The 12,163-nt window shown below is 41.4% G+C and overlaps 1 protein-coding gene across 4 annotated transcripts in view; it reads right to left on the reverse strand.

Moving 5' to 3' along the window:
- LOC100863717 (protein groucho) overlaps positions 1-12,163 on the reverse strand; it is a 67,976-nt gene that overhangs the window by 29,651 nt on the left and 26,162 nt on the right. For 3 of the 4 annotated variants that reach the window (XR_015292942.1, XR_015292941.1, XM_086911098.1), the window contains exons 3-5: positions 11,744-11,807; positions 5,140-5,184; positions 2,677-2,814 (exon numbers count right to left, since the gene is read on the reverse strand). The exons of the other annotated variant lie outside the window; for it this stretch is intronic. Coding sequence is in view for 1 of the 3 variants with exons in the window: in XM_086911098.1 (XP_086767224.1) it covers positions 2,677-2,814; positions 5,140-5,184; positions 11,744-11,807 (247 nt within the window). In the remaining 2 variants the exon portion in view is untranslated. The remainder of the gene's footprint in view (positions 1-2,676; positions 2,815-5,139; positions 5,185-11,743; positions 11,808-12,163) is intronic. 4 annotated transcript variants of the gene reach the window in all.

Consider the following 12,163-nt stretch of genomic DNA (forward strand, 5'->3'; position numbering starts at 1 on the left):
CGGCTGTCTCATCTATACCACGTATCTCTGTCTGCCTCGCGTTCGTTCCATCTTTTCATCTCTCGTTCTTCTTCGCGGATATCGCGCCTTCTCTCTCACCGCCACTTCGTTTCTTCACCCCTCGCTTCTTCGTTCAGCGTTTCAATCCCAGCGTGTCGACGCCTCCCTGTATCAGCATGCACGAAACGTACGTGCGAACGAGGAGCGAGTGCACGTGTAACGCTGCCGGCCTCACCTTGTACTAGCCGCCAGCCGGCGCTGAGTGCACGCGCTGATTATGCCAGTGACGCGTATTACGCAACTGCAGATCGCGGTTTGTGTCATGACCTCGATCAGACGATTTGTAGCGGTCGGCCAATGTGCGCTCGTTAAATCGAGGACGGGCCGAAATGTGTCCGATTTTGAATGTCTGCGGCAATCCTGTTCGGGATTTCTTTTTTTTTTTTTTTTTTTTTTTAAATCGAAGTAGATCGGTTTTCACGACAGGTGAAGATGGTGAAGACAAAATGAAATGCTCGATATCGAATGGCGAAGAATTATATTTCTGATTTCTCGCCCGGTAATACGATAAAAATTTTAACATTTTCTATTCGATTCGTCGACACGTGGCTAAATGTATCACGCGTGAGCATAACGCAGCAAAGAAACTCGATCGAAATTATCTTTCAAACGAATCTACAACAGGAGAGCAACGAAGTTCGATTAACTCGTTCGATCCAATACACGCGCGTATAATTCACGGAACAAAGGGAAAAAAGGGACGAAACCGCAATCCCGTTCGTTTCCAAATTTGTCTATAATGCGAGCGCGCATAAATTGCCACGCGTTTCAGAAATTTCGACTCGTGCTTTTCAACGGACGGCGCGCGTGCGGAAAGAATAATTCAAGCGTGGCGGCGGTGGGGGCCATTGCATTCGTTTAGGCCATCGGAATTATTCTAGTCGTGCACGCGAGAACCGAGTCGGAACTCAATTATACTCGTGCCGCGGCGGCCGAATGCCAATTTCGCATTCGTCGACCCCGCTCTGCTCGTATCGTCGTGTATGAGAAAAACGTTTCCCACCGGAAGTCTGTCGTACACGAGTCGTCGTGTCGTCTCTCCGCGGTTAAAGGACGCGGCTCCTCCTAATACGCGCTTATCGTCCAAAGTCGGTGTGCTATCCGATGTATCGTTATCTAAGGAAATTCTAATTTTTTTTCCTTTCTTTTTTTTTTTTTTACAACCACTATAATCTTAGATTTGTAAGCAATAAATCTTAATAGTTTGGATAAGCACGATAATTTTTTTTCCGTTTTTCGAATAAAAACTGACGTTGACGGAAAAATGTCGCTTTTCGTAAATTATTATGAGAGGGGAAGGGAGAAAGTTGGTTCTGGTTTCCAAGAATGGATTTACGACGATTAATACGGTTCTATTCTTGAGAAGAAATATTCCTTCGGGATCGTGTGCGTCAAAATTTGTGTATGTCAACCTCGAGGTTGTTCCATCATGCTTCTCGTTTCATTTATACTTTAACTTTTCTATTTATTTTAATCTCTTTTCCATCCAACGCTTCGTCCAAACACGAAAGATATAATCGGTTATAATATATAGAGAAAGTTTCGCATGGAACAGAAATTCGTTATTGAATTTAATAACGCAACTTTACACTTGATATTTATAAAACGTGTATAAAGATTTTTCTGACCGATTATAAGTAGTAACATTACACGCACTCGATTTTAGATTATTATGTAAATTAAATCGAGATCAAAAGAAGGGATGCTGATGTCGAGGGAAAAAAGTTCTTTCCTTTCTTTTTTTTTTTTAAGTAAAGACTGACGTTCCACCCGGCCCATAAGATAATGGACACATAAAAATGATTCACCTGACTTAACGACCTTAAATTACCTGCTCGCCGAATAAACGGCCGGTCGCGTGTCCTGTATTTTGTATTAGGTTTTTGCGTGTGCACACCCCTTTCTTTCCTCGGCCACCAAAATATATACAGCGGAAATTCTAGAAGTGTGGAACATGCGATACCTCGCTTCGAAGGTGAGGAAAGTATCGGGGTGTAAGAGGAGGGGGAGGGGGAGAAGGTACGAGGTGAAATGGCCATTTTGTACGCATAGATTAAGGGTTATTAACTCCATCGGGTTGGGATGAAGATGTGCGGGGAGGTGAATTTATATGAGTTTAATACACTTTTTTACCGAGGCAACGATATATAATGTATGTAATCAACGTTGTGTTGAACGAAGTAAAATGTGTCATTTTGCGCAAAGTGGCGCGTAACTCGAAGAAGTTAAACATCACAAACCTTGTGATCAACATCGTATCGATTGGAAGTCATATTTTTTTACGCGTAATCGAAGAAAGGTGATTCCGTTGCCTGGATCCTAAAATTTTACGAAACAACACTTACGAAAGAACAATTTGGATTGCAATTATAATGCGTATATTCCAAATTTCCTTCTAGTTTCAAAAATAAAATAATTGATGAAAATTCTTTGAATACGTTTTTACACGTTGGATATTCCATAAATGGCGGTTTCGATCGATTGCCACAACCTTTTCCACGGCGCAATTTCACGATGCACCTGTTGCGATATTCCGACGTGTATAACCCGCCGATCGAGCAACCCGCTCTCGTTCCTCGGAAAATTAGTCAATTACGGGGCATGATGCGCACTTACCCCAATTATGGAGTTCAGCTCCGTCATCGTGACCTGTTTCGCCCTATCAACAGCGGTCGCCACTTGCTGCTGATGCTCCTGAGACAGAAAGGGCAGGATCTGTCCGATGATCGCGTTCAGTCTCTTCGATATTTCGGCCTGCAACAAGAAAACGAACGACGTTGGTGACGAATATCTCCAGGTTTCCAACCAAACTTTTCTCCTCCTTTTTTTTTTTAACTTGGTTTCTTTTAAATAGGCGAGCAGAGAACGTAACGTGAGCGCATAGAGGAAGTGGAAGGAAGATTTTACTTCGCGTGTTTGACACGTGCTTTCCAGCTGCCCGCCACAGAGCAATATTTTTGGCTCTCTTCTCCTCTTCCATCCTTTTAGTAGGAGAGAATTTCGAATTTTTTTGAATCCCTCCCTGAAAGGGAGAAGAGGAGGCTTCGACGATTCTTGGAAAACTTAGAGTGATGGAAAAGAATAATGGAGATATATAGAGAGGAGGATTCAGGTCGGAAAGTTTGACAAATACTTGGCCAATTTCGAGGTAAAACCACGTTCGAGATCCATACGAATAGTTTTATTTAATCGGCCAGGTCATTAATCCTTGCGGTTAAGCAATACTGGATATTTTATATCGATACTGGTTGATACTCGATAAGCTAGTTTCGAAAGCTGCCTATATAATTTGAACGTATCCTCATATTTTCCTGACCGATCGTTTATTCCTACTATGTAATTAATTTCTATTTATTTGAATTTAAATTAATTATTCCTACTAATTTCAGTCCCCGAATAAATTCCATTTATTTCTATCGAACGACGCGTTTCGCGAACGCCACCACCTCGTGCGAGAAAACGAATCGAACGATTCGTCGAAAATTTCCAAACGCGTTCTTATTATTGTTCGTTTCGACGTCCTTTCTCGTGGCGTGATATAAATTTCGTGGAAAGACGAGTAGTGTTTAAAAATTGGAAATCCGTTCCGTGTCAACGTGATATTTTCAACGTCTCCGTCAAGTGCGCGGAATGCGAACTCGCGATACCCATCGAACTCGCGTATTTCTAGACCGCGGCCCTCTATTTTCGTCGCGAGAGGCGGCGGAAATAAGCGAGGCGACCAGACACAAGAAGAATGATTAACGAGACGTGTATGAAAAGGTTCGCGTCACGGCTCGGTTTCGCCGGTTTAACGAGCCGATCCCTGCGATTTCCGCCCTCTTTGCATAGGAAACGAAGCGGCCAATCTTGAACGGTCCCGACAAAATGAACGTTTCTCGTTATTTTTTTTTTTTTTTTTCTTTGTATTTATTACGAAAGCTTAGAAAGAGAAACGAAGAATTCTTTTCCCAACAAACTTCTTTCCCCAATGATTGGATTTCTAATATTGATCCTTTCCAGACTCTTTTCGCGAAAGAATAACGTGTCGAGGGAGGACATTGAGCGAGGACAGGTGTGGAGACAAGGTGTGAAAAGATCGTTGTTGGAGGATTATTAACGTTATCGTTAAACCTATCTATCCATCCAATTCGATGATCAGATTTCGTATCTTCAATTTCGATGCAATAAATATAATACAATGTATCTTAAGACTTTTGAACTTGATGATAAGTATAGAGTGACACAGATAAATGATAAATTCTAATAAGTCGTAACAGATAACGAATTAAACTGAGGCTATTAAGGAATGTAAGGGAAAAAATAATTTATCTAGATAGAGATCGGCGAATCTCTATAAGCCATTGATTATCGAGCTTCTCGATCGAGCCTTGTGTTTTGATCTCTTGCGCGACACGAATATTTTTCCTATACACTTCCAATAAATCTGGATCAGCATCGAGTCACAATCGAACAAAATTAGAAAACTTTAAAACTTGATTGCGCTACGATCATCTATAATTCCGTATTTTCGTACGGGAAACGTTAAATCATTCTGCTTTCGATAAAAAAAATTTAGCAGAAAATTTAACCTTAAATTTACATTAATAACATATTACATTATAATTCATAACATTTTTAGGGACATTCTTGTTACCTCGATCTTAAACATAAATACGAGCGGAAAGCAAGTTAAATTATGGACAGTGGAAAAATATAGACACGAGAGAACGATTATAGATTTCTACGATCAATCGAACGCGCAAAACGTCTCCTCCTCTCGAAGTGGTGATCGAGAATGGTGAATGCGCGCGCGCGTGTGTGGCAAATGTTTATTCGGCCGCGTACATGGGACAAACTTATCCCCCTTAATGACTCGGGCAAACACGCGACGTTAACCGATGCGGGGCCTCGAGGAGAGGGAACGTACGGCGAAGACTCGTCGCCAAACAGAGAGGGGAAAAGAATATACACGAAGGTTGGTTTGCGCGTTAATTTCCCGTGGTGAGACAATGTTGTCGCGACAGTTGGGAGAGGCGACGATGAAGAAACTTTGCAGCAACGATTCCAGAACGGTGGATAGGGAGTAGTGATATTTACCTGTTTGTGCATCTCCACGTTCAGCCCGTACGACATCTCGTAGTACTGCAACAGAGAGAGAGAGAGAGTGTGTAAATCAGTTGATGGCATGCATAAGAAACATAGGAAAAATAGGGGGAAAAGTGAGGAACTTTTGGTTGGAAAACAAAAAAGGAGGAAAGAGCGAGTCGAATAAATTACGTTGGAAGTTTAGTTTTAATTTTTAAACGGAGGATATACAAGGATATTTGTTCGTGCAACGAACATGCAAGATTACGCGAAATTGGTAATTACGACGATAATTTTTATAAACTCTTTGAGATTAATTATACCTCGTAATGATTTGAACTCTCGAATCCGTCGAGTCCGCGAACCGAGTTCGAGATGAGAAAAGTGTAAAGCAATAGGGATAAAGTGAAAAATGAGGTTTTTCGAGATTTATCTTCAAGAGAGTTACGAGATGGATTTAATGTAAATTAAGCGTCATGTGTTAGACGGGGCGTCCGTTATTTCAAAAATATGCACTTTCATTACGTGCAATGTCATTATATACAGTCGTTTCGTCATTTTGATGCTTTTAGTAGAAATAACAGGCGGTAATAGGTTGCATAACGTCGCTGTGTTTTCCCGATGATAAAGGAAAATTCATAATATCGCAGAAACGCATCAAAACACGAAAGAAGAAAGATAAAAAAAAAAAAATTCAACTACTTTAACGTCCACATAATATTCTCTCATTTTTCTCCGTTTATAATTACTTTTTCGAGGCGATGACAATAATTAACTTTCGCACAATATCCACGATTATACACACACACAATTGTATAATATTACTAAAATAGAAAGAACGTACAAGAATCCATCCTTCCTTCAAGAATTGCAAAACCTTTAAATTTCTACTATCATTATTATTATCGTCAAAATTACTAGGAAAAAAAAGAAACAAAACTGAAAGTTCAACGAGAATTGTGAAATGACAAATTAGAAAAATGAAAAATTGTTCCATCGATCTGCCCTCCTTTCCTCCTCCTTTCCTCTCCCCGAAAAACATCTTTCCAAGGCTGGACGAAAATAATAATATCGCGACGTTACGACATGGTAGAATTCCTCGATGCGAAGTGTCTTTCATCGGGTATGAACGGGCGGCGGTCGTTAGCTGGGCCGCGACGAGGCGGTCATAATTACGGTAAACGAGCATTTTACCGAAGAGGACCGTTTTGTAGCGTGATTACTTAACAGTCAACTCCGAAGTCAACTCAGCGGAGCGGTCATTTAGCATCGTGTCCATACGGTGGCCGCGGCGGCGTCTCTTCAGTCCCGGCAATTTAACATCATTTGCCAGATTCGTCCGCGTCTTCCTTCGTTCTTCTTACTTTCCTCCCTCCCCTCCTCTCTCCTCATTTTTCCTTTCTCCTCCTCCTTTTCGCTTCCTCTCGATCGACAGAGAAGCATCGCTCCCCCCCTCGAGTCATTAACATCCCCGGCTACCATTAATCTCGAGAACGAGCCCAGCTATATCCACCCTCCTCCTCTCCTCTCCTCCCGGTACGCGGCTCTGCACTTTCCGCGGTAACGCGTTATTAATTATCGTTAATCGCGATAAACTTAATCGAGTCTAGCCGAGTACACTCGAGAGAGGCGACTGTTGTAACGTATATACGTATATACGATTTTGCGCGAGGGAGCGAATTGGAGCAGGAGAGGAAGAGAGACGGAGCTAGGAGGAGGCGGAGAGTGAATAAGACAGGGTTGAAACGAGACAGACGAGAGAGAGAGAGAGAGAGAGGAGGGGGTGGCAGAACGCGTACAACACGCTCGAGAGCCAGGTACAGGTTCTTAATTTTACGGGCCATTAGCCTCGTAATTACACGGGCGAATTAATTGCGTCGTAAGTAAGTTATTCCACCCGAGGGAGAAGGGGGTTGAAGCGAGCCACCGATGGAAAGGAAGGAACGGGTAATAGAGGGTTGAGAAGAGGCGGGCGAGGAAAGGAGAGAGAGAGAGAGAGAGAGAGAGAGGACAGAGGAGGAGCGGAGGTTGTTAAGATCAACTGCAGCGGGAGTGCTGACGACGATCAGCACACCAGCCAGCCCCCTTAGTGGTAGCGCGCTCTCTCTGGACCAACTTCCGCGACTCATTATGGCTTGCACAACAAATTAACGTGACGGGCCTCGACCCCTGGTACACCGGCGCGTCCTTAACGTGGCGCTTGTTAATGAACTCGACAAAGAGAACGAGAAAAAAAGCACGCGATCTCTCCCCCGATTCACCGCCTCTTTTCCTTATCTCCTCCCCCCTCTTTCTAATCTCGTCCTCTCCATCTCTGTCGCCGACACCCCACCGAGAAACGTAACCGACCTGTACGTACCACCCTGTCGTTTAACCGAGTTAACAAGCGATCTTTTGTCGGAGGCCTCGTCTCCCCCCTCCCCTCCCTTTTTCTTTACTGCCTTCGTGAGAAGAGAAAGAGAGAGGAGGGGAAGGGGTGTATATCCGAGGGGAAGATTCGATTCGACGGATCTTCTTTTCGTCGAGGTCGAGAGAGTTGAAATATCAAAGAAATTTTATGAAAATGAAATTATTAACGCGAATTTAAAAATGATCGTTTACTACAGGTTTCTAATTTTTTTTAAAGCGAAACTCTACGCGCTCATTTCATTTTTTCGTGCGCGATTTTTTTCCACAAGAACGGCAAGGACGGCGCAAACGCATAACGACGATGAAAAGCGTCAGTTTTCACTTGTTTCGTTTCGAAACGTTAGACAGGAAATTTTAACTAAAGAGGTCAATATAATAACATCGACTGTAAAACCCTCGAACATAAACCTGGAAATTCAGAAAACGTTCTCCGTTACGGCGAAACGAAATGAAACGAGCGATAAAAAGAGAAATTTCACGGTGCTAATACCTGTACAGTTATCGTACGGGCAACGATGAAACCAACACTCGGTTGGAAAATATTTACGAGGACGTTCATAGAAGCCGGTATTCGTTAGCGTTGGAACAATGCGTTTAGTGCATGTTACACGCAATAATAACGTCCCGGGGGCAACGAAATCTACATTCCACGGTAACAGAAATTATGAGGGAGAACGTGTCTTGGTGTACCTCGCCGAGGAACAAACGTGGCTCGTGTCGATAAATCTCCGTGGAGTTCTCTCTCTCTCTCACCATTCGAGCCGACTTCCTCCACGCCCGTGTTGGCTCGTTCGCTTGATTAATCGTGTTTAAACTAGTCGCCTCCGCGCCAATTAAGTCTGTACAACGGCCCGTGCAACAGCGGCAAGAAAGGGGAGACGAGGGAGACACTCCCTCTTATCCGAGTGTCCGAGGGAAAAACAGGACCCGAGGCGGAACACCATATCAAGCCGAGTAGGGGACAACGATAAATTAGTATATCGGGCCGATATACACACATCTCGAACAAGACATCGTATTATATTCTTGTAATACTTTGTTGGGTATGCGCGTATATATAAGATTGTTCAAAGTGTGGAAAAATATCTTTTCCACGATCTATTGGATAAGGAAGTAGTATGGATTTTAAGGAAGATTGGAAACGTTGTTTTCCATGAAATGAAATGGAAAAAAGAGGAATATATACGCGTGCCTTTATATCGATGATCCCGTTAACATTATGTGGAAGAAGCCTGTACTAAAACATAATTGAGATGGATGAAAAACATAATTTTATTAGCCAAGAGAGACCACTTGAAACAAGTTCAAACCTGCTACTGAATAGTCTTGATCTTAACGTGCAACAGAAAATTATGAGGAAACATAAATAAGAAAACGTAACAATCTCTTGGAAACGGATGAAATAAAAGAACGGCATGCGGTAGTCTATATATTGCGTACACATAATATCTCGGAATTAATAGAGGAGCACGTTATAGTTGTTTTCTTACTCGTAAACTCGCTAACATGAACTCCGCATGTAAATGTTCTATCTAAAGTTTCTATCTAAAGTACAAACTGAAATAAATTGGTTTACAACATTGGTGAAAAAAAAAAAGAAAACTTGACCAAAGCATACAATCTATTAGAAAGAAAACCTTGCAGAAACCTTTCGACGAGACGAAAACATATATTTCGAATATTGACGCGGCAAAAATAATCGAAACCAATTTTTCCCCCCCAACCTTTCCAAATAATCTAAAATAAATTAGTTTACAACGTAGAAAAATTTATAAAAACTTATAAAACGCGTTTCGACTTCTTGATCCTTCTTACTTCCGAGAACCGAAACATTTCGAATTAACGCGACAAAAATAATCGAAACTAATTTTTCCCCCCAACCTGTCCAAATAACCTAAAATAAATTAGTTTACAACGTAGAAAAATTTATTAAAACTTATAAAACGCGTTTCCAAAACTTCCTAACATCGACTTCTTATCCTATTTTACTTCCGAGAACCAAAACATTTCGAATTAACGCGACAAAAATAATCGAAACCAATTTTCCCCTCCAACCTGTCCAAATAACCTAAAATAAATTAGTTTACAACGTAAAAAAATTTATAAAAACTTATAAAGCGCGTTTCCAAAACTTCCTAACATCGACTTCTTATCCTATTTTACTTCCGAGAACCGAAACATTTCGAATTAACGCGACAAAAATAATCGGAATCAATTTTCCCCCCCAACCTGTCCAAATAACCTAAAATAAATTAGTTTACAACGTAGAAAAATTTATTAAAACTTATAAAACGCGTTTCCAAAACTTCCTAACATCGACTTCTTATCCTATTTTACTTCCGAGAACCAAAACATTTCGAATTAACGCGACAAAAATAATCGAAACCAATTTTTCCCCCCAACCTGTCCAAATAACCTAAAATAAATTAGTTTACAACGTAGAAAAATTTATAAAAACTTATAAAACGCGTTTCCAAAACTTCCTAACATCGACTTCTTATCCTATTTTACTTCCGAGAACCGAAACATTTCGAATTAACGCGAATCAACTGACATGAATAAATTTACAACGTGTAAAAAAAAAAAAAAATGGAAGAAGAAAACTCGATCGAAATCTACTTAAAAAAAAAAAAAAAAAAAGAGAGAGAGAGACATAGGAAAAAAATCTTGCCAACATAATTCCAAAAAACTTTCCAACTTTCGAGAAGCGAAATACGTGGAATTAACGCGGCCGATTCTTTCCAACGTTCCAAATAAGCGATACGATATCAACGTCGATTAATTATGTCACCGGGGCAACGATAAACTCCCACCACTCCGTAAACCAGCTCCCTCTCTATACACGCACGCAGTCCAATTTTGCGAGGGTTAACTGCGGGGCATTTACCATGAAAACGCCCGGCAATAAATCCCATCTTGCGTGCGGCGGCCGAGCGCGGCTCGGATTTCCTCGCGGGACACGCGGATCGGTATAATTAGACTGGTTTACGGCGGTCGATCGTTGGAAAGCATTCGGTTATACAAGCCAACCAGGGCAACTACATTATCCTTCAGCATTGCTCGCGCGCCGCTATATCGCTCTCGTATTACTTTGTCATTAGGTGTCCGAAGACGGGTTGTTGTATATATTCTCGTCCGTGAACACCGTGGTAACCGTGGTATATATACTTCTCTTTTGAGCACATACTGTGTGCTTTCACGTGGTTTTTTATATTGAATTAAGAGGCGAAAATTACGGTTAGATCAATGCAAGTAAGTATTCAATATAACGGAAATAGAATCGAAGTTTGACTTTCAAGCATTCAGGGTGAAGAATCGATGAAAGGATGACCGGTTTTTTTTTTTTTTTTACTGTACGTTTAACTTTCAGATATTAAAAAGATAAAATGCCGCATAATACGATCAGATTTATCAGAAAAATTATTTCTATAGAAGGGAAAAAAATGGTATGTACGAAGGAACAAAAGTCTCTGAGAGAACACGTGTAACTCTGTCTCAACTATCTCTGGAGATAGTTTCCAGGCAAAATAGTCACGAATAAAATCACTTCCACTCGATTTATCGTTCGAAGGATAATAATAATTGCGAATAAAATATAATATTTAAGCATTTATAACAAGTAACTTCTATTCTAACACTTAAAACATTGACTACGCTCGAAATTTTATTACTTGGTTACTTTTTAAACTCTGTTTCCAGATGATGCTTCCCGATGAGAAATCGATGAGAACCACTGCTCTCTTACGGTCATTAGCTATGCACAGTAGGTGCGCAAGATAAATATACAGATACACGAGGTGAACACGTGGCCCGCCTTTGCCTGTCCGTGTCTCTGTGGGGTCGTCGTGTATATACCTGAGACGGGGGAGAGATGCGCGCGGTGTAACAGGCCAATGTAAAGTCGGTGCGGCGAGGATGCAATTAATGCTAAGAAGCCGAGGTGGTTTAGCGGTCGAGCAAGCATGATTATCCTGGATACGGAAAATGGGGGAGCGTGAGAGAGAGAGAGAGAGAGAGAGAGAGAGAGAGAGAGAGACTGTGATATCGGGGCAAGAGGGAGACAGACATCTGAGAGAAACTTTAGTAGGGTAGTATGGGTTCTAGGTGTGGAGAGATAGAGATAGAGAGAGAGAGGGAGGGAGGGAGAGAGGTGGAAAGGAAGCACAGACTTAACCGGAATTAGTGCTACGGAATGGTAATTCCTTACCATCACGTAATGTCGCTGAATCTCGATCTTCTCCGTGGCCAATTTCTCGCACTCGAGCTTCAAGCTGTGAACAGAGAGAGAGAGAGAGTGGAGGGAAGAGATTAAATGATTTTAGTACGATCGTATGTTCCTCTTATCTTATACTATGGAGGATGGAGTGTTAGTGTGCGAGGGTGTATTGTGTGTCGAGTGGCGGTCAAATCACGGTTAAGCTTTTAATGCTAGATTCTGTTTTGAGATTTACAACGAACGGAAATACCTTGGAATATCAGATTAGCGGTGTGGTGTGTATCACATTAAAATGTGGAAAATGTTTATGCATCATAGCGATACTCGCTAATTGAAGAATTAAAATTAGAAAGGAAAAAATTGTTGTAACGAAATATGTGTAAATTATAAATACTTTTAAAATGTGATCTT

This window comes from Apis florea, unplaced genomic scaffold (assembly GCF_048593485.1).
Source record: "Apis florea isolate Af1SG1 unplaced genomic scaffold, ASM4859348v1 contig_3203_pilon, whole genome shotgun sequence".
NCBI classification, from domain to species: domain Eukaryota; kingdom Metazoa; phylum Arthropoda; class Insecta; order Hymenoptera; family Apidae; genus Apis; species Apis florea.